Here is a 26,954-nt window from a genome sequence, read left to right on the forward strand (position 1 = left end):
TGCATGTATGAGCAACTTTGATAAATAAGTGAACAGTATTGAATATGATGGAAACTGATAAATTGAGCTACTTTATCGGTGATTCGGAATTAAAAAAACAGTTGTGAGATGAGTTTTTACAGCACCTACATAAGTTGATACATGACTGTACCCACACAGTGAGTGGATCTTGGGAGGCAGTCAGGTCTTTCAATTACTTTTTCTTGCAAATTATTCTCAAAGCTCTAAAAAATGCTCAGAGCTCTGCTTCTTCCCTTTATCCTGATCAGACCGTTGGCAATTATCTGACAGGTTCTCTGTAAAATCTAGCTTTTACTTTCTTCACACGTGGAAAATCATATAAAAATAGTTGCATCAAACTTGGTAAGTGTTCAGTATTAACTGCAGGTCATTATGCCTATTTTGTTGGCCAATGCTTCAGGGTAAACTTGGCTTTCTAATGACCACCACCCCAAATATTGCAAGCCATCTTTGGATCTGTCAATTACAGCAGTGGTCCCCAACTCTTTTTTTTTTTTTTTTTTTTTTTTTTTTTTTCTTGCCCAGGGACCAGCATTGAACATAAATTATTAATATTTTTAACGGAAGGAGGGTGCAGAGAATGAGATCTGGTGTCATTGTCTGAAGGCCAAAAAAATGTGTTTGCATGTGCCGCCATAACTCCCTATGCGGCCAGCTTATATGGTCCCATTTCCTGAAAGTGACCCACCCTCCCCCATGCATAAATGGTCTCCTCTTGTATAGCAAGGCTCCCCTGCTTCCAGTGTCCCCTCTGCACGTCTTCCCCTTTTCCCTAAATGCTACAAGAAAGGGGCCATTGGAGGGAACACAAATGTCCCCTATCCTACAACATACTCACCTTCTCCATACCCCCCCTCCCCCCCATCCCCAGCAGTCTTCTCTTCCTTCACTTTTCTTCTGCATTGTGTGGCTCTATTATTGGCAGACGCAATGTCACTACATAATGCTCTGCTCTATTGCCAGTGTGCCTTGGCGCACAAATTAACAAAAGGGAGAGAGGACTGCAGTGGGGGAAAGGTGAGGGTGTTTGTTGTGGCTTCCCCCCCTTTGGCCTAGTACCAGTTGCAAACCTGTGTTTTTTTCAGGGTTTTTTTGTGCAAAACGACGCCAGGTTGCAACCGCCTGCCGCGTACCTGAAGAAGTCTAGACCTCTTGATGTATCCGGGGGGTGGCCTCTATCATACTTTGGTGCACAAATGCTGTATGATCATCATTTTAACCCATTTTACTAATAAAAGGTCCCAAGTTTCTTGCATTAAGAAGTCAACATCTTGTATACATTGTCATCTTCCCCATCAAGTTGACTTGGTTATTTTCCCATGGTAGTGGTAGAAGTAATCTCGTTGAAGAAGCCATGGCACGTGAGCCTGGTGCCAAGTTGATAAATGGGAAATCATTAGTCAGAACTTGATACTACTGAATTCTTGCACAAGTAATTCATATAAGAACCTTTTGGCTATTTATTTATTAGTGCAAATGTTCAGTAATATTCTTTTGGTAATTTCCGTTTTTTTTTGTTTTTTTTTCCAGAGGACTGCAAAGGACAATACATCTCTCCATTCCACGACATTCCTCTGTATGCAGATGAAGCAAATGTAAGTTTATGACCCAAAGCTGTTACTACACCTTACAGCACATATGGCAATATCGATTGTAGTGTTGTGTATGAAGATATTTAGCGTGTCATAACTTACTAATTGGTTGAGAGATTTCCTTTCATCTCCCTGGTCTTAATCATTAAGCAGCGGATAAACAGAAGCCTATGGAGATTTTCCTCTTCTGCGTAACATGCCTCATTAACGGAGAATGTGTTTATTTTGCAGCTATTAGAGTGCTATTCAACCATTATTTAGTACCTTCTTTGTATCTTGACAAAATAATTTGCATAAATCCTAGTGCGTTTTAAGGTTTAATGATTATGTTAATTGCAATCAGTATTAGTCATTCCATTTGTACAATCCTTTCCTTGGGGGAAAAGTCTTAGTTGAAGATTATTTTTCATAAAATGAAAATAATTACAATAAAGACCAATCCATTGGAGTAAGCCAGATCATATAGGCATTTCAGGTCAGTACATTTTGCTGTTAAAACTGCTTTAAATCTACCAGCATGAATGTGTCCCATGAAGAACTTTCAACATTTCATGTCTAAGTTTTTGTCTGTGATGGTAACCACTGGACCCATAGGGAAATGTGGAAAGGGGTGTGGCTCGACCATGTCCACAGTTTTGGCATTATGTTCTCAAAACAAAAAGCTAATTGTTTTGAGGTCTTGCAGACAGCCACCCCATGGTTTGCCCAGCACTTAAAAAATTAACTCGCATACTCCCCTTCGGGTGGTCCCCGATGCTCGGCGCAGCTCCTCTTGTCTTCTCTCTGCTGTAACCGTGCATTCTATGACGTCATCAGCAGTCTCATCATGTACGCAGGTCGGTAGAGCGCATAGCCAGTACTCTGCCAGCAGTGCGTTGGGGAGCCTCGCAAGCATTGAGGTGCTGGAAGGTGAGTTTTTTGACTCGTGTAAAAGCCGAGTATATATTATTAAGCTGAGCTGCAATACCAGAAAATGTGCGGACCGATATGGCACAGCCTTTAGAAGAAGGCAGCTGCATTTTTTTCAAATCTCAAACATTTGAAATCTATCACTGCTATACAGCTTCTTCACCTGCAGCACCCCAACAGTGTGTAACATTAAAGCCCAGAAATGGTAGTGAACAACTTGCCTCTCCCTTTAAGCATAATTTTGCACACTACTCTCAGCTCGAGGGGCTCTTCTTCCCTCCTCCTCCCTCCCATTTCCATGCAGGAGGGGCATGCATAGTTATGCATATAGGGTGCGCCATATATGCAGCACCCCAGCAGTGTGAGTGCTGCTCAGCCATCATATAACAGTGCTATATTTCCTTTAACCATATGGAAGCATTTAAAGTCCATTAAAGAGGACCTGTCACCTGAATATTGGCTCCTATTAGCAGCTCCGAGCCCTACCCCAGTAATACTAGTGTTAAACTACTAGCTTTATCGGAACATGGCGAGAAAGCTAGCGAACCCTGCATTACATTGCTCTGAGATCTGACTAAGCTTACAGCGTTTCGGCATATTCATGCAGGAGTGGTCCGAGGAGGCGGTGACTGTCACATGAATCCTGGCAGTCACTGCCGGCCTGTGGTGTGTGGGAGTGCCGGTCGGGGGAGGAGAGTGGTGCGCCTCGGACCTCCCCCTCATGTATAAGCCAGTACGCTGTGAGCTTGGTCCGGCATTCTGAAGGCTATGGCAGTGCAGTGTTATTGCGGAAGACTTCAATTGTTTGGTAACATGTGATACATGCTCTGTTTACAAAGCCCATGCTGCCAAACTTTGTAGTAGTGTATGGAAATGCATGGTGACAGAGTTGGCTACAGAAACCACGGCTAGCATGTGTCCAAAAATGTTCATGTGCATAAGGTTTTACATAGGATTATAGGAATTACAGTGATGCCCATGTTTTGGACAGACACATTAGGTGCAGCAGCAAGAGATGATTTTTCTAGCTGCAGTTTCTCCACAGGAAAACTGTAAAATTATTTATTTTATAATAAATAAATAAAAAAAAGTGTAATAATAATAATAATAATAATAATTCTTTATTTATATAGCGCACACAGATTACGCAGCGCTGCACAAGCATATCAAATTGGTCCCTGTCCCCATGGGGCTCACAATCTAAACAACCTACCAGTATGTTTTGAAGTGTGGGAGGAAACCGGAGTACCCGGAGGAAACCCACGCAAACACGGAGAGAACATACAAACTCTTTGCAGATGTTGACCTGGGTGGGATTCGAACCCAGGACCCCAGTGCTGCAAGGCAGAAATGCTACTCACTCAGCCACCGTGCCGCCCTAGTGTGTTAAGGACAATAAGGCAAAACTCCAGCAAAGCTGAGCCTGGAGCGGAACTTACAGGACTAATGTATTAGAATAACACTTAATTCCAGCTCTAGGCAGATGTCTGCATATTGGCCTTAACCCATATGCTTTTAAAATAAGTTTCTATAAATTTAGCTAAATCCTAAATTTGACATTTTTTTTCATTACACATACCTGCTGTATCGAAAGAAAGTTGCCCAAGAATAAAGATTGCCTTGTATACGGTATATTGACAGACCTCTACAAGCCTTGTGTACTTACTTGCTTCACGAAGCCTCTGTGTACTTTTCATTGTCTCATGCTGTAAGATTTTTTTTATTTTATCTTTTCTTCAAATAAGCGTAAATCCGTGGTTGTAAATGTCAGTGTCCATACTAAGGGAAATAGTACTTATTCGTCTGGGGAACCTGAAAATGGTGTGAACAAAAATGCAGAAGCACGTTCACGGGAAAGAATCTGTATAAAAGAATGTCAGGACGCCTGGTAGTAAACGACACTGGCACCAACTGGAGAAAGTGGCTACAAATTCGGACATGTTACCCCATAAACATATAGGAAACGTTGCACTGGGTAAGCCTTTATTGGCTCCCAAAAACAAAAGCCTGTTTGATATGACCATTTAATTAAATTAATTGAAATTGCTCTTTATATCGGATGGCCTTCTCAAAGGCAAATACGCATGATATATTTTGAGACTGAACATCTGTCATCTCGGCTGAGGGTCGGTATCTTGTAGAGTTGGTCTTTAAAAAGTCAGTCCATATGCCAGAACAGACACCACATGAACAAAACATTTTTAAACGGAAACTTAAGCAGCTTAGAACAGAAGATTAGAATTTTCTGACTTTTAAAGCGTATTTCAATAGTAAAATCAAGGGGCGACATCTGGAAGCAAAACGTTTGCGTGCGCAAGAAATGTTCACAAAACAGCACAACGCTATTGCTGCTGCATTGTTTTATACAGATACGTCACGTTTACAATCACCAAATTTTGCACAGTTGTTGCCTGTGACTCGGGGGAACATCTTAGACCAGGTTTTGAGTTTGAATTTTTACCCCGCGCTTTCCAAAACCCACTTTTTACCCACCATATACAGAAGCCATTGTCTGCTGCTGCTGTGGCAGTTGGAAGCTGAGCCGTATTTTGGTTGCTGTTCTGCCACAAGTCATTCATATGAGCTCTGAACTGTGATTGGCTGCTGCAGGCATTGAGTAGAAGACAACTTATATGTGAGGTAAAATGGATTGGGATACAGAGATTACTGAGGTAAAACTGTTCCAGTTGCCCTTGGAAACCAATCGGAGATCAGCTGTAAATTTGTAAACTGATGTGGGAAAATGAAACTTTACCTCAGACAGACGGTCACTGAAGGAGACTGCCGGCCGCGTAGGTGGTCACTGAAAGATTGCTGGCATATAGATAAGTCTATAGATAAATGAAAAAATATTTTTTGTTAACCCATTCTATTGTGTTCTAGCCAAGAGTAGTAATTTACTATCCGGGCAATGCTGGGAGTTACAGCTAGTATATCATAATAGAGCTTAATCCTCAATGCGCTTGAGTAGGGCCCTATTCACTAGCGTAAAGTTCCTCCTCATGCTGAGTATAGTGACCTTTTTATATTGACTTTGTTAATTCTATACAAGAGGCACAAAACTATTGTTCATCGCTGTTTATATAGTGCTTATTGTTGGTATAAATTTGAAGCGTGCATGTACTTGTGTGACTTGGGATATTAAATGCTGTCCCGAAACGTCTTTGGGTACAGCGTCTACAGTGGTGTGTTTTTGTTTTTTATTTTTTTTCTTGTTTCACAGTTCACTTTAAGTATTGCCGTAATCGGTAGAATAAATTTCACATTTTTATTCTCTTAAATTTAAGTTGTTAGGTGTCGTAATGGAGATTTTAAATTTATGGGTTATACACGGTCTTGCATGTCTAGCAGGAAGACTTTCACGACCCAAAGACTAGATTTCAAGAAATGAAGAAATGTTGTCTATCATAAATGTGTATTATCAGTTTAAGGGACACTTTTTTTTTTTTTTTTTTTTTTTTTCTTTCTGCATGGACACTCGCGTAAGGAATCAATATTTTCGACCACTAACCAAATATCAAATAATGCATCAGGTGACAAGCTGTTTTCTCCTGATAACAATTCTGGACTTTGATTTGTCAACTTGTAAAGTCAAGAGACCAGTTGCACTATGAAGCCTTTGAAAGATGAAGCCTTCATGTTCATTTTCTGCAGCCTTGGGAAATGACTCCCTAGTTTTAATATACTTCAAAGATTTCTGAGAACTTGACTTTCTTGCATCTAAGAATTGTGAATTCTAAAGTACATTGAACGGTCTCTTACAAAGTGATACTAATCTTCAGGAAAAACATGTTGAAATGTACTAAGTGCTCTCATTTGTATTTCAAAAGGTTTCTTTTTCCATGGCAGAGGGATAATCCTTCTGTAAGTGCAGTCTAAAGGAACTAGGAAGCATTTGGGTGTCCGTTTATACCAACTACTTTCATCCATTCTTTGACAGCTGAGCGCTCCACTTCAGTGCTATAAAAGGACTGCCCCATTAAATATTAATTTTGTGGATAATAGACATTTTTTATATTTGACTCCAGTAATATTTTCACAATATTGTAACAACTGGTGTCCATATAATTAGCCAAGTGCTGGGGGCTAGAAGCCCCAGACAAAGCTGAAACGGGGGGCTCCTTCAGCAGAGTAAAGTGTCTTTGTTTACTTTTAGGCAAAACCAACCCAAAATAGATGCATCTCAATGGTATCGACTTCAGACATAATTATGTAGCCATTTCACAAGCCTCATAAACCAGCCCCAATTGGGTCTGCAGCAAATAAATAACATGCTGTGCATAACGTGATTGTAATAATAATCCCTTACATTACACTGTATTCCCAGCAGATTATCCACATTGAAAATCCATGTGTAATATAATTCTTGTTTGGACGCCCTTGTGGCGGTGGTTCTGACATTTCATGCTATTGACTTTTGTCTCTTACACTCCCAATCCCTTTAACATAGACATGTTAATTTATCAACTACTACATCCTCTGCACTATATGACTGCACATATTTTATTTATTAACTTTATTTCCCAAAAATACATGAAATTAATATGCAATTAAATTGAGACCCACACTTCATGGCCCCAGCCCTATTCTTGACCCCCAGCAAGGTTAAACTAAACAAAAAATATTTTAGTAACCCCCTCCCCATCCTTTAACATTATTAAAATGTCCACTGGATGTGTTACAAAGTGCAACCTTCTGTTTGATCAAAAACATTATTCCAAAAAGGTGTAATTTCTTTGCATTCCCAGATATGGTTGCAATCGCCATCTGATTTGACATATACCATTGACGATCAAACAGTTTGAATTGTCCCACAATTAAGACTATTAACATGTAATTTTGGTGTAAAATATTTTAATAAATTGGAAATTTTCATTTGAAATTTTGTAATTCCCAAATGCATTAAGGGAAATCTACCATCAAAATGAAGCTCGGTAATCCACTTGCTCATAGGTCCTCCTTCCTTCTAAAATATACTTTTGAGTGGCTGATAATGCTCCCAACATCTTATCTGGCTCATTCAAATAATTTTAAAAGTAGGTTTTAGGGAGGCTAGGGATAACTTATGATTACCACAGTCAAGGTGCCTGGATCTATGAATGACGTGTTCATGATTTATCATGGTTAATTTTGGTGGTAGGTTTCCTTCAATATTTATCCTTTAGCTCTCTTCCTTAAAAGCATGGTAAAGAGAATTGGGGTAAAGAGGGGACACACTTTACATCAGTGCTTCCGTTCCCAAAGGATCTGCCTATGGATGCAGCCACACGTTTAGTTTTTCAGAGGCAGTTTTTGAAGCCAAGAGCAGGTGCGGACCATAATGGGTGAGGACTTTTCATTAAGAATTGCTTTTCCTCCTCCATTTTCACTCTGCTCCAGGTTTGGGCATCAAAAACTGCATCTGAAAGACTGAACGTGTGGAGGCACCCAAAGGAGGTGGTCCGCCTCTGAAACACCATTTTTTAAAATAAATCAATAAAAAAAATATATACCCATATATACTCGAGTATAAGCCGACCCGAGTATAAGCCGAGGCCTCTAATTTTACCACAAAAAAACTGGGAAAACCTATTGACTCGAGTATAAGCCGAGGGTGGGAAATGCATTGGTCACAGCCTCTCCAGTATATAGCCTGCCAGCCCCTGCCCCAGTGTATATAGCCCCCCTTTCCCCGTTGTGCAGCACAACAATACCGGATGGATCGCACAGAAGATCTACGGGTGCTGCCAGAAAGGCGAGTTTTGATTTATTTATTTTTTTGACTCGAGTATAAGCCGAGTTTGGGTTTTTCAGCACCTTTTTTGTGCTGAAAAACTAGGCTTCTACTCGAGTATATAAGGTATATCCGTGTGGACCCTACTAGCAGTCCCAACTATCCCCTGGCCCGTTGCAGTCATATCTTACTAGTACCCTCACCGTTGAAGAAACGGTGCACTCTTGGGTCAACTGTTGGGCAGCCATTCTGTGGAATATCTATAAGGCTACCATACAAGAATCTAAAAGGTAAACCTCCACCCAGGGTGTGGTGACAGTAAAACTACACGGTCTACCTTAAAGGGTGATGTCTTGCTTTAATCTTCCTTACTAGTTACTACTTGTATGGCTGTGTCCTGTTCTGTTTTGTCATTGGCTAAAACTTCAGTTTCCATACCCAAATCTGTAATTTTACTATTCCTGCGTTTGTTATCAAACAGTGATCAAAGGTCTTATTCTGGGAATTTTGTCATATTCTGTCCCTGTGTTTCCGCCTATGCCTTCCAATTCTAATCAAGTGAATTATCTATGTTGGTGATAGATGGGATACTTAAAATGTTCATCAATAAATGAGCATGCAACAGCGTAAAACTGAAATTGTGAATGGTTTATGATTGGAAAGGAAGTTGGCGTTTTTATTTTGGATATTCTTCTGTTCATGGTCTGTGCCAGGCTGTAATCCAATTTGTGACAAAGTATAGGCATTTGAGCTGCGGCCCTCAGTACGTCGGCACATAATGTGTCACAGTGGATTAGTGAGCTTTGAGGTCAGATAACACTAGTGGTGGTCTAAGATAAGAGCAGTAAATCCGAGGCCCTCACATAATGCTTCCATGTTATGCCCTTACTGTCTATCTTTTTATGTAACTTGAAATCAGCAATGTGCAGCTGCTGGAATTTGTAAGGAAGATTCTAATTTCCTGGTACAATACAACTCTTCTAATCACTCAATAATTCTGATTGAAATCTACTCTGATCAGACGGTACAAGAGGAAATCAATGACGATGGGGAACAAAACGGTGAATTTAATTTTGTCAGTGTTTGGTACTGCAGTAAAAATTCACATTTTGTCATTTTTGTAAAAATAAAAGGAAGCGGCTGGAAAAAGGTGGCATTTACTGTATACAGCAATATTTTTAAAGGGGTTGGCCAATTTACCTTCATGGTTTTCTAATGTGTGTAAGTGTGGGGGGTGGGTGTTGAGATGTGGGGTCTTCTGGCCGTTAAAAAATAAATCTTTACTCAGGCTTCAGGTCCAAAGAAAAGGCTTGCATTTATTTGCACAAAAATAAAATGTACAGAACAAAAATGCAGATAATTCAGGGGATAGATTGCAGCTACCTTGGAACAAGCAGCTCCCCTGTGGTCAGATCAGACACTCTGACCTAAAGACAATCCATGTACACACAGGTGTCATTAAATACCCAACTATTTCCCTTGAGTCTTAAAGGGATACACCCCTGGGTTGCACCTTTAACAACAAACATCACACAAGGATATATTTCTTACTTAATAAACACAATGCCACAATACAATATAATACACAATATAAAAATAATGGGGAGTTTACAATATACACAAAGTAACCAAAGTTAGAAATGCAAACATAAACCACATGGCTTCAGCTCAGCATCACCTGGCAGTAATCAGGTGCAGCTATATAACCCCAGCTCACCCTCTGCTCAGGTTTTGCACACACAGGTAAGATCAGGTAATGCTGAGTGGTGACTGCTGAACTGGTTTGTCTGGTGAAACAATAGTGGACAGAGACAAAGGTTTGCTGGCCAGCAGGAGGAGAAAAAGAAGAAAAGTTACAAACACACAGAGAAGACAAACAGTTCACCATTCACCCCTCAACAGTGGGGTAGGATGTTAATTTACTATTCTACATCTTTACTTGTTCTGCTGTAACATGAAGCATCTTGTCTTTTACCTCATCAGCCAGACATTCCTGTCCATAAAATGGCCGCAGATGGAGGGTCATGTGATCTCTAACTGCCGATTGTTCACAGCCAGTTAAAGTTCAAATGACCCTCCATCTGCGGCCATTTTATGGACAGGATTGATGTGAGACTAGATGCTTCAGATTACATATCAAGAATGAAGTGCAGTACTATTATTGATGTATATTAATAACATCCTGCCCCCCACACTAACAAACATTACAAAATACATGAGGTAAAGTGGGCAAGCTTGTCACTGGAATCAATTTTCCTTTTTTTTTCTTTCTCTTTTTTTAAGCAGTTATGTCTTTTCATACAAATGACAATTTTAGATTTTATAATGTAAAAAATCAAAAAGTTGAAAAATTTTAAGGCACCTGCAGACTGGAGAGCAATGTGATGTATCATTGTAATTGTAGTTGGTAGCAGCAGGACTGTAGAATGTGAACTTTTAATCACATCTGAGTGGTATTACAGCCTGAAGAGCTTTCTGCAAATATCAGCTCCACAGCCATGTCTGAGTAAGGCTACATTCACACACATGTATGGGAGACGTATATACGGCCCATAAACCTCCCCCATACACTTCTATGGGCTCATGGCACCGTACAGGAGCGGTACGGTGCGGGACCGTACCGCTCCGTAGCCCGGGAAAAGATAGGACATGTCCTATCTTTTCCCATTTTGTAGCGCCATATGTTCCTATGAAGAGGGGCGGGGGTGAGCAGCACTCGCCGCCTCCTCCTCTCCCCGCGCGCTGCCGTGTGCCTGCCGTGCTACGGTATGGCAGTCAATGTCCGTGTGCATGTAGCCTAAGAGCTATAGCAGGTTAAATTAAGAAATGGTAACTGGGAGGAGCTGTGGATAAGCTAATTTTTAACAGTCCTGCTGCTACTACCACACAGTGCAAGGTATGGTTACACAGCTCTAATACCTTGCACTGTCTGCAGTTTTGCATCTTAAGCAATGTTATTTTCTCTAGATATATATTCTTTGCTATGCTGGGTAGTAGATAAGCATGTAATGGATTTTCAAGGAATAGGATTTTTGATAACTTATCCTGTTAAAAAAAATCTATACAAAATTGTTGGGATTCTGACACCTATTAATTGTTTCCAGTAGCTTTCTTAGCCTGCTTACAGTTCAGATGAATGGGCTAAGCTGCAGTATCTAGGATAACCACTGTTCTACATGCTCTGTCTTATCAGCCCATGCATGACCATTCAGTTGGAATGGATCACAAAATCTTTTAGATTTTCAAGACTGACATACCAAAGGGCATCCACTGGTCTGTCCACTTGGTAAATCCAGAGGTGTCCTTTTTTTATTACATTGAAATTGCTGCAATGTCAGCTCTGGTGACGATTTCTAATGTAGTCAGTTGGTTATAGTAAATTGGGTGTGACATGTCCTCACCATCCCGCCCGCTGTTGGAGAAAGTGGCTTTCCAATCAGGAAACCAAGAAAAAGGCACCACAAACTCTTGTTTTTCTCAATATTAATTCCTCACAGCTTTCTAGATCTCTGCTTGCTTTGCTGCTATAGAAAGCTTTGGTTTACTTCTAGTGGGTAGAAATCTGTCCATGGTCATGTGATGGACACGCAGGAGCATTAGCTGTTGGTATCTGAGTAATCAGAGCCATGCGCCTGTGTCCATCTCATGACCAGGCACAGATTTCTATCCACTGGAAGTAAACGGTGATTCTGACAGCAAGCCAGGATCTTGAAAACTGAGGAATTTATACTTTTCATTCTACAAACCATATCAGTTATTTGCTAACCTTAACCATTTATTAGACTCCCTTCACTAACCCTTCAGTTAGGCCTTGAATTTTAGTAAAAAGTTTTTCCAGTCCTAAACTTTGAAGTACCAATGTCTTTTCCCGTAAGAATAAGTGACTTTCAACCCATTTTTGTCTAATCCCAGTCAGAATTTTAGTAGAATTAACTATAATTGACTTCATGCTTTTCCTATTCCAGTAACATTTAGATTTAAATCCCTTCAAGGTCTTGCCTCACTTTGTGCCAGACAGTGATGGGATTTCGGAGACGTGCCCACCTGTAAATCGCTGTGGGTAGCCATCAACGCAATGTGCGAAAACTGCATTAGACTAAAGCCTTCTGCTGCTGCTTCTAAGCTATGAGCGCTTTTAAATTATGGGATTTCTTGACTTCATACAGCTTTTATTTGCCTCTGGAGCAAGCGTGAAATCTCGCTGATACATGTTATTAGGAGAAAAGTATAACATAGTTGTTGGCTTGGTGTCCTAGATATATATAACGGCAGCGGAGGGTACTTTACTACCTAAAACTAGCAAAACGGCATGGGTGTCTTGCTGCTAATGCCTGACATGGCTCAAGATTGCATTCTTTTGATGATACTCTTCAACAATTGTCTTGCCTTCTCTCCCATTACTACTTCTCTGTAGAAGCATAAATGAAATACATTGTGAAAAGGGTTTCCAGCTATAAAAAGTGGAACATTTGCGCTACAAGTAAAAAATAAATAAAAACAAAATTAAATGATATACTGTCCTATACTGAGGCTACTCTGGAATACAACCTGGAGATTCCCTGCACAAAGTCCAGGGGACAATTTCCCTTAAGGTGAACGCTTTATCTGATTTATGGTTCCAATCAACTTTATTGCAAATGGGAAATAATGGTCAAAGAGAAGGAAGCCCATATCAGCGGCAGTTGTTTCGGGGCAAAGCCCCATGATGAAATATGAATAGGAGACAGAATATGCTCAAGGAGGCGACCAGCATATTTTAACAATGCACAGCATAATAAACCAACATATAAACAAGATTAGGGGACAGTCATCGGTGAAGGGTCAGGGGTAGGTTGCTCCTCACAAGGGGGCATATACCCTGAAATCTAAAGTGATGGAAGAGGCTCTATGTCAAGGCCGGGCCTAATGTGTTGTTTGGAGCCAATTAGAGAAGGAAGGGGAGTTTCTAAAATGGATTGCTCTTATCTGTTTTAAAATTACCTGCACATGAACGCTGTGAAAATCAGCCATGGATCAATGTTTTTTTTTTTTTTTCTTCACTGCCGTTTTGCTTCAGTCTGGTAAATGTTTTTCATTGTCTCATGAGACCCATGAAAAACTGATCGAAGACCGGCTCTAATTTTTATTGGTTTTGATTACTGATCCATTGCATTTCGTGCAAAATAGACATCATTTCTCACTGCTGCATGTATCTGGCCTAGCACAGTTGGTCCCTGCTTTCTATAAGAGGCCTATCCAAAACTGTAATCACATTCTCTTTAACAAAAGATTGCATCCCTACAAGAAAAACTAAAGACATTAGCCCCCACAGGCTCCTGGGTAAAATTTGAAAAGGAAAATGGATCAAGAAATGGGGGGGGGGGGAATATAAATTTGAACATGGCAAAGAATGAAGCCAGGGACTCTGCGAAGGACAGAATCCTCAACCTCTTTGGACTCTAGTACATCAGAAGCATTTAGTTTCCTGTTCAGATCCAACACTACCACCATCAGCCGTAAATATGACTCCAATCTGGGAGAGGACATACAAGGCCATTTGAAGGTAATACATTTATCTGATCCTTGGGCATTAATTCCTGTCCAGTCTTCAAAATGGATGATTTTACAATAATAAAGGATGTCTATCTGTTTGCACGGAAGCTTCTTTTAAAAAAGCATTTTGCTAAAAATATTCAATCTGATTCCCCCATAGCCCAAGAGGACTTGGAAACTATTCTGGCTGAGGAGCAGTTCCAAACAAGGGAAATTTTATATTATCCCCCCCCCCCCCCATGTCAAATTCTCCAGCAGTGGACATGTTTGTCCGCATGGTGGTCAACAAGCTAAGGGGACAATCTCAGCTGTGCCTAAAAAAATGCGTTAAAATGGGATGTTCTCTTTAAGCCAGTCGACAAGGGGGGCGGGGTAATAGTTGTGTGGCCTAAGATTTTATATAAACAAGAAGCCCAGAGACAATTGGGGCAGTCTGATTATACCCTTTTTGAGTAATCTTCCAACAGATATATAAGGGACTACTACATAGAATTCTTAAAGCGGCCTTGGCTACTAGAATAATCTCAAAACTGAAATCTGAAGTTCTTTGTCAAATTTCCAGTCACTCCAGCATACTTTTTGCCGAGTCCACAAGGAGCCCAAAAAGCCCCCTGGTCGTCCTATAGTGTCGGGGTGTGAGCCAGTGTGTAGGTTAATTGACTTTTATTTAAGACCATGGGGGGATTTACTAATTCTGGCACAAGCACGACTGTCTGCATCGGAGATCAGTCTCCAGAGAGCACAGCCCGATGTATTAAAGTGACGCACGGCTGTTAGTAATTAATGGGTAGATGAAACTTATCAGTTATGCAGCATAAAAATGCCGACATCAATTAAATGTGTGTCAAAATCTTACATGGACTGCACCTTAATATTACTCTGACCATTTTTTTTTTCCCCTGGGCTATTGTGTGCGCCAAAAAAAAAAATATGCCAACAAAATACACATAAATGTGACGGATAATGTGGAAAAGTTAGGCCATGCCCACTTGCACTAAAAAAAACGCATTAAAAATGATCCACTACACTTTTGTGCCAAAAAGAGTTCCCAACACTTTTTTGGCGCGGTTACGATATAATGCATCTGCCCCCTGTGTCGGATCTGCCTTCGTATACTCGACATTCCACTGATGTGTTGATATGTATCAATGGGATGTCCTTGGAACTTGACATGTATTTGATCTTATGTGATGTGGAATCGCACTATACATGCATGGGACATTCATTGGGCATAAAAGCAGTGGAATTTTTTCCTTTAATGGGATTGGGACCTAGAATTTGTGAGATTTCTGCTAAGGCCCTTGAGATTTGTTCTTGAGCATAATTATTTTCTGTTTAGGGACCTGTATTACCTACAGACAAGGGGAACGGCAAGGGGGGCCATGTGTGCCCCCTCCTATGTTTATTTTTAGGTCTATGGGAAAGGGAGGAGGTCCAATATGCGATGGATATATCTAATGGCCACATGGTATCATGGATGCGATTTTATACTAGATGATCTGTTCATTTGGCAGGGCACTAAGAAAGCATTGGATGATTTTCTGCATCTTCTGAATTTTAATTAACAAGATATCATATTGACTCATGTGGATGGATTTTTTTTTGGACATAGAGATTAGGGTAGGTGTTGGTGTTTTTTTTCTTTGAGCACTACGGTATTCCTTAAAAAAAAAAAAAAACATCAGCCAATGCTCTTACACTCAACACCCCACCCATCTCGTTATTCGTTCCATCCCAACAGGACAATTCTTGCATGTTGCAGAATTTGCAACACAGAACAGTACTTTGTAAAACATTGCTTTAGATCACCAACCAAAATATCCCCTCTGATGATGAAGCATGGATTCTGGAGAAGGCATACTTTCGAGCCAGAACCGAAAATTGAAAGACTCGTCTCTAAACCCCGAGGACCTACGGATAAAAAGGTGAGATTAATTACCCCTTATAACTCGCAGTGGAGGAGCATTGAAGGGGTATGTTAACCAATTTTGCAATATGATCCTGATCTATGCGAATATCTACCATCTAGGCAACAATTGGTTGCTAAAGGAGTACCGTATATACTCGAGTATAAGCAGAGACCCCTAATTTTACCACAAAAAACTGGGAAAACCTATTGACTCGAGTATAAGCCGAGGGTGGGAAATGCATTGGTCACAGACCCCCCAGTAGTATACAGCCCAGCCTGCCCCCAGTAGTATACAGCCCAGCCTGCCCCCAGTAGTATACAGCCCAGCCTGCCCCCAGTAGTATACAGCCCAGCCTGCCCCCAGTAGTATACAGCCCAGCCTGCCCCCAGTAGTATACAGCCGTGCCCCCAGTAGTATACAGCCGTGCCCCCAGCAGAATAAAAAAATAGTTATATACTCACCGTGCGCCCCGATGCGCAGCGCTGCTCCCCCGATGGCATCGCGGCTCCTATTCTTGCTTCAGCTTGCTGGGCGCCGTCATGTTCTTCTCGCGGGCGGCGCCTAGTATGACGCGCCACTGCTGACGTCATACTAGGCGCCGCCCGCGAGAAGAGCATGGCGGCGCCCAGCACGCTGAAGGAAGAAGAACAGCCAGGAAGCCAGAAGAGGAGCCGCGATGACATCGGGGGAGCAGCGCTGCGCATCGGGGCCACCGGAGGGTGAGTATATAAGTTTATTATTTTTTTTAGTCAATTTTAGTCAGTATTGACTCGTGTATAAGCTGAGGGGACGTTTTTCAGCACATTTTTTTGTGCTGAAAAACTCGGCTTATACACGAGTATATACGGTAAATCAAATGGAGATATGCTGGTGAGGAGCCACTACACACCACAATATCCAAAGAATTACATCTTTTTTGGGTCGAAGGGACAAAATTGGGATTCGTTCCCATGTGGACATTGTTCAATTTTTAAGTTGATGGTTAAAACCAGTACCTTTAGTGTCTCCTCTGCTACAAGTGCTTCAAATTGTCCATTTTATTAATTGCAGCACTCCCGGAGGTACCAATTGTGCCCTTGTGGCTTCAAATATATTGGAATGACTACCAGGGAACTCCGTGTCGGGGTCCAAAAACTTCTTAAGAACATATGGGCTTTAAAGGGAACCCGTCACCACTATTTTCACAAATACAGGTAGTGGCAGGTTCCTATAGAGCTCTAGTAACTATCTGACACCCTGCTTGTAGCTAGAAATTGTTCCCCTCAGATCCCCATAAAATCAGAGTTATAATCTTGCCTGGTATCTATGCAGCTTTGGAGAGAGTCCACGGGGGGCGTGGCCTAATGTCATGTGACCAGGGTGACATCATCAAAGGTCCTTGAGCTACTTAATATGAAAACTATACCCCATGTACATATCTGACCACATAAAACCATCACAGCAGCCTCCATGGACTTCTACTCCTCTCCATGCAGCCTGCTGTGATTTCATGTGATAAAATATGCTGTGATTTCATGACATATATGCTTAGTGTACATTTCTAATGCTACAAAAGCTATAGGACCTGTGGTGATGTCACCCTGGTCACATGACATTATAGCAGCATACAGAGATAGGGATGGGGAGGAGCTGCTGGATTCAGCCTGAGGCCACGCCCACCTGGACACGCTGTAGCCATGCTTAGTTACCAGATAAAACTATAAAGTTGAATATATGGGAATCTCAGGCATGGCCGGCGCCAGCACCCGGCTTACCCGGGCAAGTGCCGGGGCCCCAGAGGTCTCAGAGGGGCCCACAGCACACACTGCCAATTCAAGCATACTCAATTACATCGGCATGCTTGTTGCCGATGTAATTGAGAGAAGCGTGAGAAGCGCTTCATTCACACTGCGGGGCGCGGCTGACAGGGGGCGGCACCGCAAGCGGGCAGTCACAGAACATAGGTGCATCGGCGTTGCCGATGTATTTCTGCTGCACAGCGCCTATTGCTGTGCAGGACGCTGGACGTGATGACTTCACGCCGCCAGCGTCCCTGGTGCTGCACAGTAGATGCTGTGCTGAAGATGTAGCAGAAGAGCGGCGAGCCCCAGAAGAGATGAAGAAGAAATCGCATGCAGCCCTTGAGGTAAGTTAGCGTTTATTTTTTTTTCTGGCCACTAATAATGTGTATTTAATTAATTAATGGAGGCTGGGAAGGGGGGTATATATTAATTAATGGACCCTGGAGGTATACATTAATTAATGAAGCCTCAAGGGGGTATATATTAATTAATGGACCCTGGGGGGGGTATATATTAATTAATGGACCCTGGGGGGGTTATATATTAATAAATTAATGGAGCCCGGGGGGTATATATTAATGAATGGAACCTGGGGGGTATATATACTCATTGATTAATGGAGCCCGGTGGTGTATATTAATTAATGGATCCCGGGGGTTATATATTAATCAATTAATGGAGCCTGGGGGGTGTATATTAATTAATTAATGGAGCTTGGGGGGTGTATATTAATTAATGGAACCTGGGGGGTGTATATTAATTAATGGAGCTTGGGGGGTGTATATTAATTAATGGAGCCTGGAGGGCTTTATATACTTAATTAATGAAGCCTGGGGTGCTGTATACTAATAGACCCTGGGGGGTCTGTATATACGTAATTAATGGTCCAGGGGGCTGTATATACGTAATTAATGGACCAGGGGCTGTATATACATAATTAATGGAGCCTGGTTGCTGTATATACTTAAATAATGGAGCCGTGGGGGATGTAGGGGTATTGTATATTAAGATTCCGCGTTTTTAATGCCACCACATTTCACTGCTTAGGGGCCCACTGAGGCTCTTTCGCCCAGGGGCCCACTGAAACCTGGAGCCGGCCCTGATCTCAGGGGCATAATTTTTAGCTACAAGCAGGGTGTCAGATAGTTATTAGAGCTCTATAGGAACCTGTCACTACCTGTATTTGTGAAAATAGTGATGACGGGTTCCCTTTAACAAAAATATCAGACCGTGAAGCTTTCTCAAAGCTCAAGTGTCCCGAAGCATTTTTACGAACATCATGGACGCCAATGGCAAGAAGTGCGTGTCTTCGGCATTAAGATCTCAACTGGACCACATGGTGGGAACATCTTTTGGAGAAGTGAGACAAAATGGATTGTGAAATTAGACTGTTGCCCCTTTGGGATTGAATGAACATGTGTCCTTTGCATACTCTGTGCAATAATAACATTCTTGATAATTTATGGTGATATTAGTATCTGACTCTGTACTACAAAAAGTTTTTTAAAACTGTGGCATTGTTGGCCGACGTGGGACTGGTGTGGTAAGCATGGCTATAGAATAGGAGTAGTGTGTATCTGTTTAGGCTCCGATGTGGCGTTTTTTTCCCATACACTGTATGTGACATGAATAGTTCAATCAAGTATAATACACGTTACTCAGTAGGTTTCTCGTGTGTGTGTGTGTGTTCCTGTGGGGGACTATGAAATGTATCAATTTTTATAATGTGCAATCTATTAATTTAGCTCTTTCACAAGTGCTTTATGCATTTTGCACTTTTCACATTTTTTTTACTAAAGCAAATTGATCATATATTTTATATTGCAGTCTTTGTTCTGAAGTACCGTATGTCCTTCAGATGCTGTTATGCATGTTTCTTGTAGCTCGCTATGTAGGGTATATAAAAGTCCATTGGCCAGGATATTTTCCTGGTGATGGTATATTGCGCATGCTTGGGGTTTTGTGTATTTCCGCGATGTGTTCCACCTCTCTATCCATGCCTTGCTTTGGTGATGGCAGTGGAAGTGATGTCTATTGTGGAGTCAGCGCTCCACTTGTATGCCATTACCATTTACCTTTTTTTTTTTTTTTTTTTTTTTATGGCTGTTCTTGGTCCCAGTGACCATGATATGTGTTATGTACTAATAAAATACAACTAAAATGCTACATTCTTGGTATTCTTTCATTATTTGATGCATATCTATTTTTCTAGTTGGGGCTTTGCCAACGCTGGTTGAATAATTCAATTTTTTTGGTATTTATTCCCTTTTAACATGTATCTATTTGTGCAGTGTACGGTAATAGAGTACGGTAGTTACTGTTTTTTCTTTAGAACCTTATTCCACTTTTCCTTTTCCACTTGTCTGACAAAGATATTTTGATGCCTAAACTCTCCAAAAATAGTTTTATACTTTTGTTAACTGTGATTTGCCCGTCTAATATAAGACCTTGGCATAAAGCTTCCAGCCTCTGTTCCATACTTCTGAAAGACTCTTAGGAAACTCTTGAAACATGACAGGCTGAGGTAATTTTCTTCAGTGTGATGTGCTCCAAGGACAGGCATAGGATTGTGATTAGATGTAAGGTTTTTTCTTTTTCAGACCCGCTGCAGATCGGATTCTCTGGGTGAGACTTATTAGAGAATATGAAACTATCTGCAAGGTGCTCTGATTGCATATGTGTGACAGGCAATAAAGGAAGCTTTAGATTCTTATGTGGAGTTATGGAACAGTTAAAGGGGTATTCCAGGAATCAGCATAATTCATATACAAGTGGGCACTCAAAAAATAAGCTAATGTGTAATTAGTTGTTATTTAAAATGTTGCTCCCCTTAGCAGAAAATGCTGATGACATAGACTGTAATGAAGAATTAAAATGCTACTGGCCCTTTAATCAGTCCGTTAATTTCCTCCGCGCGGTCCGTTGCAGAGCATACACAGGACAGAAGATGGCCGCTGGTCACATGTTCACATCACATGTCCTGCACCTGCCTGGGCAGGTCATGTGATCACCACTATGCTTGGCTGTAGTCGGTTGGTTGCAGTGCAGCCAGTATGGTCAGTGTTGTAGTGATGGCAGTTACACATCATTACTATGGTAACAGAGCAAGAAAATCTGTTACATCATCACTGGGGGCAGAGCCTGAGAGGTAGGAGGAGTTACTGAGAACTAAAGGATCATGGAACTTGTAGTTTCCAGTGGCGGCCATCTTAGTGATAACGCCACCTACTTTAGAGAGGCCATAAATTTTGTAAATCATAAAATCATATTATTTTAGCTCTGTTCTGTGACTAGTGACATTGAGTATTGTTGTATTCATTTATTTATATCATCATGGGTTTTTGTGTCAGACGTTCATATTCCCGGAATACCCCTTTAATGATCTGTGGATGTTTTTTTTTCTCATTTGCCAATTTATTTTTTACAGGGCATATTCAACATGATCGTAGAAGTCCCACGATGGACTAATGCAAAAATGGAGGTTAGTGAAAATTTTGTATTTTGTTTTATATTTATTTATATTTATTTGTATTGTATTTATTAAATGTATCTATTGAACAGTCATCAGTGCCCTGTACAACCTCGTTGATTTTACAAAGCTTTATAGTATCCAGCAAAAGAATCAAACTGCCTCCAGATCGATGGCAGTTGAGGGATTATTGTCATATACATGGGGTCTAGGACAGGAACTGCTACTGACAGTAAACTAGGGAACAAGAGAATCCTATAAACCGGTCTGCCTGGTGTTGGAAAAGACTTGGCTAATGAGAAGTATTCACAAATACACATCATTGATACGTTTTAGACCAGGAGTCCCCAAACTTTTTACATAGGGGGCTGTTTACTGTCCCCCTCAGACCGCTGGACTAAAGTTTAAAAATAGAAAAAAATAAGAACTTCCTAGAAGAAAAAAAACAGTGTTGGTGGTACATGTGACCGCATCTGTAATATACTGCACCCCCATGTGAAGTTTTTTTATATATTGGCCCAATTAACCAAGCTTCCTGTCCAGACGGATGGAGGCCCCTGCACGACTGCCAAAGGCCGTGGCCTAATCATTGACACTATTGGAGCGCCAATATGGAGAGTTGGAGAGTTGAATATTAAGTGTTACAGTATGTTGCTTGGTGATGTCTGGGTATTATGCCATCTATACCTATTCTGTATTTGTGTAGGAGGTGATGCATTTTGTGTGTGGAAATGATCTAGCTATATATACTGACATTAATAAAGTCAATTGTACAGTCTTCACACGTTTCATTGATTCTATTATCCTGTGCAATCCTATTATAGCAGGAATTACAAAAGCCTGTACCTAACAGTACTGCATTGCATTGTGGCCTCTGTATAACGTCTGCATTTTCTTATGTATTAGAAGCAAATGAAATTTGCAAGAGCAGATTAACAATTTAGCTAAGAAGCAGATGAAGAAGCTAGCAGACTCTAGCTTGATGTGTGTGAGGTTTTTATTTTTGGGGGTTGTATAGCTAAGGTGTTACCTGTGATTATTTTTCAGCCTATTCTAAGCCACTGGAGCTCTTTTTGGGCTTCCATTAACCTACTCTGCTTGATTTTCCAGATCGCCACAAAAGACCCATTGAATCCCATCAAACAAGATGTAAAGAAAGGCAAACTGCGTTATGTGGCCAACGTGTTCCCTCACAAGGGCTATATATGGAATTATGGTGCGATCCCACAGGTAATAATATGTATTTAAAGCCCCGAGCTCTGGATAAACTGGAACACTGGCTATGTTCCTGAACAGTATTTTTGGTTCCAGGCAGTGTGTGGCAGTTTTATGTAGTATCTAGTAAAATCTGTTTAGAGTATAGAATCTGTGCCAGAGGATTCCCAGCCCAAGCGTATAATCAGAAAACTGCTTTTTACGATCTTGTAGCGGTGGTTTTGTTGCAGTTAGTGATTTACCAGAACACATTGCAGAAATTCTTTGGCATCTGGGCTGATCACATATTTGCTTTTGCACCATTTAGACTAAACACTAAGACAACAATTTGCTTTTCTGCATCTGAAATCAAGGACATTTTCAGCCTGGGAATTACAAATGTCTCCTTGCAAACAAGCACTGAATTGGCAAGAGGGTTTAATAGCAAACTCCTTTTAATCGCTGGTAAGGTCGAAAAGCCAGTTAAGCTCACCTGATATTTTTACTACAGTATGTTTTTGTGCTTTAACCCCTTTGTCCCGCTGAGGCCCTTTTTTCCATTTTGCCTTTATTTTCCACTCACCATGCTCAAGAGCGTCTCAAACAGGAAAAGTAGTCTGTTTAGGAGTCCGGCATCTGCATCGCATTACGGGTAGTAATAGGACCTGCTCTTATGCAGCGCAGCCACCAATGTGCTTACTATATGCACATAGACCTTTGTGTGTCCATATACTGTTGGGTGCACATAGAATGAAGGGGAATGCTTGGTGAATGACAAATGCAAACAGTATATGAGCATCTGTTTTTTCCTCTGTACTGCTCACGTTGCGGATTTACCCCTACAGTAATCCCGCTGCCATTCGGCAAGCATTAAAACCCAGTGTAAATGGTCTATTCTCTGATGAGCATAATTCCACTGCTGGGGTATCAGAGCTCAACCTTTTACATAACAAAGGTTAATGACTGCACCCTGATCTGCTGCAGACCTTTTCAGCAATGTTTGTATGCGTCATAAATCCCTTATACAACACTACTGCTGTACACCAGTACATAAGCTCTGTGTGCAGACATCCCAAAATTTTGGCAGTTTTCACCTAAGCTGCTTTTTCCGATATACTGATTATACATTTATTAACATATTTCCGTTCCGGCCAGGACATTTGCCACACTTAATGATGGATGTGTATTACCTGCCTAAGGCTATATTAAAACGACAGTAGGGGGACTTTTACACGGCTGAAGCTTGTGGCCTCACATACGTCCCCCATATGCCGGCAATGGGCGCATATCATTGTGCTCTGTATCCCTATAGCTCACCATTTTGTTGACTTTACCATGCTCCGGTATCAACACAAATGACAACCTATCTTTTAGAGATTCATAGATGTGGCTTTAGTATTCTAGACACACAAACTACATGTACGGTACATGGATGGTAAGAAAATTCATAGTAATTCCTGGAATTTTCTAGTAAAAGGTATATGATTAAAAACAGATCTGTCACCAGACATGTTATTCTGTCCCTATTAGTGAGGTCATCAATTGACCTTTAGTTTCTCAGTCAATCAATTGCCACATATTGTCAATGATTTTACCCCTCCGGATATTTAAATGGTTGTGTTTCTATCCTGTAGATCCTTTTAAAGTAAGGTTGTATTTTATTCTTAAATCAATTTTAATCCTTTTAGTTGATTTACTAGTATGTTTCTTCATTTTTAAAAGGCTTTTCTGTACATGATAAAAAATATGGCCATTTATGTATCTGCAGGGTAATGGTAATTGCAGAAATTTATGGAACTAGATCTATCAGAATTTGATGGATGGAAGAATTGAAGGTTACATGATGATCTTGGCTAATGTCCATTATGTCTGGTACATAAAAGAGAGATGACAAATTTCTTTGGCTATTCCAGAGATTAAAATGATTATCTTTTTTTCTTTGCTGCGGTTGACGTACATTAATATTGTCATGGCAGATTCATTGGTTTTGGTGTCAAGTAGCCCCAATACTACATCATTTTATATATTTCTGAGCCTTGAGGGGGTGTAGAAGGATTGTCATATTATAAACACAAATTGTGAATCCCCTGAAGATGGATAGATTTTTGTGTGTTCGATACCTGGACATGGTAATCCCTATGCCAGGAATACTGTACAGTGCTTCTTTATGAGCACGTACAAGGTATATTACAGTTTTTTAAAACTTGAAGGGGTATTCCAGGAATCAGCATAATTCATGTACAAATGGGTCCTTAAAATATAAGCTAATGTTATTAGTTAAAAAAAAAATCTGCGTGGAGCAGACACAGGACAGAAGATGGCCGCTGATCACATGTCCTCATCACATGTCCTGCATCGGCCTGGGCAGGTCATGTGATCATCACTGTTTGGCTGCAGTGTATCCAGTATGGCCAGTGTGGTAACAGAGCAGGACAAGCTGTTAGATCATCACTGGGAATAGAGCATAGGACGGAGGAGGAGTTACTGAGGACGAAAGGATTATGGGACTTGTAGTTTCCAATGGCGGCCATCTTGTTGATAACTCTGCATACGTTAGAAAGCCCATAACATTTTATGGATCATAAAATCAAACTATTTAAGCTCCGTTTTGTGACAAATGACAGTTTTGTTATATATATTTATTTATTTATAGCATTGTGTTTTGGCATCGGATATTGATTTTTGCGGAATACCCCTCGTTTTGGTGAGGACTTTGAGGCCTATCTCACACCAAAATACACATGAAAAACTAGCAAAAATCTACCATCAAAATCGAGCATGATAAACCAGGGTTACTTATTCATAGATCCAGGTACCTTGACTGTCTCATCCTCGCCCTTCCTCCTTGGCACCCCCCGCCCCCCTTGCTTGCTTTATTGTAATATCAGCAGCTAACAGTGTGGTAGGAGGGTAGGGGGAGTGTTCCTCACACTGTAACAGCCTGACCAAGCCCTTAAGGCTTAAAAGGTGTTGATTTTAGAAAAAAGCAGGCCTTGAATAACTAATATGATTACAACAGTCACGGTGCCTGGATCTGTGAGTAAGTGTCCCTAGTTTATCATATTTGATTTTGATAGTAGATTTTCTTTGTTGGAAACCACCCCATACTTACACTTTTTTTTCTAAACCAATAGAGGGCATCCAGTCTTTACTTTGCATCGAAACGCTGTGATCGTCAGTGTACTTGTTGCTATGTTTCTGAGCCTTTAATAAAATAGACTCTACCTTATATCTCCCGGCTGTTCCTGTGTGTGCCGAACCTATACCATTTTTTTCATAAGTTCTTCTGCTAAGTTGGGTGTCAATTTTATGTGAAGATTCAATATCTATTCCTTAGTCCCTGAAGAAAAACAACCTTTTGAGTGAACATGCCCTCAGAGGATGCGTACTTAGAATTTCGCTTAATCTGCTTAAAGGTAATTTGTTAGCAGTTATGACCATACAAAACGACAGAGTTGGGCATTTTTATGGGTGTATTAGTATGAGCAGGACTTTGAAGATGCATTTATGTTTCAGGACTGTGGTCTGGTGCACTGATGTATGAGATCCTCCACCTGTTTGGTAGCAGAGGGGAGGTTCTTGGAATATAAAAATGCATTTTTCATAGGTTTGGATACACTGCTCTTAAGGGGCTGCTACCTAACACGGTCTGCAGCTTTGTGTGCTTAATACTACAGTTGCCCTTTAACCCATTAGCTGATTGAATAATATATTCATGTTCTTTTAAGTTAGGAGGAGGAGCTTTGGATCGCTGAATACTGTACATTTCCTGCTGAACCCAATAGGATGTTGATCATCTTGTGAAACCTTTCAGAGATTGTTATCCATATATCAGTTATTGATTAGGGGCATGAGGTGTAGCTGCACTTAACAAAAATATTACTATTACAGTTGTACACAATTGTTTGATAAGGGATCATCGCATCTGATGTTCCCGTTTTGCCGCACGACCCGGACATATTGCTAGCTGAGTAGCCAATACGGCAAATTAACGCCCCTAACAATTAACCGTGGGTATGATTGACCAGGGGTCTCTCCAATTTGGAAATAAGTTTGGGTCATGCAGCCAAACCAGAACCCTGCACCCGTATGGGAACGTCAGGTCCGCTCATCTCTAGTGGTGGTGGCAGTAAATTTTCGGGCTGAAAACTGATATTTTAGGTCCACGTTTCCAGAAATAGTACAACCTATTTGATCTTGTACAAGCAATTTCTAGCAGATATGCTTGCCATAAGCAGCTGTCAAGAGTTTTACTATCTTTTCTGAGAAATCCTGATCCAATATGTATGGGTTTTTTTGTTATTAGGCCTGATGATGTGCCGGAAGAAAGAATATTAATACTTAAGGGTATTATGGCCTAAATACTATGCCTCTAAATAACTGCTTCTTCCTTTCATCTCCGCATGCAAAGATTTTGCTTTTACATTTGTTAAGATTTTTTAAAAGTTATAACTATGTCCTGGAGCTATTTACACGCTTTATCTATTTTTAATGCATCATTTGATGTTTTTAATACCGTATATGGTTTATAAAGATAAAGAAATGTAGATTTTTTTTTTTTTTTTTTTTTGGTTCATGAAAAAAACATTTCTGGAACATTTATCATAGTATGGAGGTTTAAAGATGTGAATAATGTAACACTTTATTAACCTTAATGGTAATAACTCGGCACTACCTTAACCCCAACATTGAATCAAAACTAGCAATGAATGTGCTCAGGTGATATACAGGTGCTTAACTGTATGAAAATTGGAAGTATAAAAGGGGAAATTGCACCAAGCACCAATCCACGCTAATGGTTAGATACTATACATACACATTATTTATTAACTG

At 40.7% G+C, this 26,954-nt stretch overlaps 1 protein-coding gene across 1 annotated transcript in view; it reads left to right on the forward strand.

Annotated features, from left to right (window-relative positions):
- PPA1 (inorganic pyrophosphatase 1) overlaps positions 1 to 26,954 on the forward strand; it is a 67,083-nt gene that overhangs the window by 17,704 nt on the left and 22,425 nt on the right. The window contains exons 2-4 of the mRNA XM_072130510.1: positions 1,552 to 1,616; positions 20,886 to 20,939; positions 22,038 to 22,157. Of these exons, the coding sequence (XP_071986611.1) occupies positions 1,552 to 1,616; positions 20,886 to 20,939; positions 22,038 to 22,157 (239 nt within the window). The remainder of the gene's footprint in view (positions 1 to 1,551; positions 1,617 to 20,885; positions 20,940 to 22,037; positions 22,158 to 26,954) is intronic.

Source organism: Engystomops pustulosus, chromosome 11 (assembly GCF_040894005.1).
Source record: "Engystomops pustulosus chromosome 11, aEngPut4.maternal, whole genome shotgun sequence".
Taxonomy (NCBI): Eukaryota; Metazoa; Chordata; class Amphibia; order Anura; family Leptodactylidae; genus Engystomops; species Engystomops pustulosus.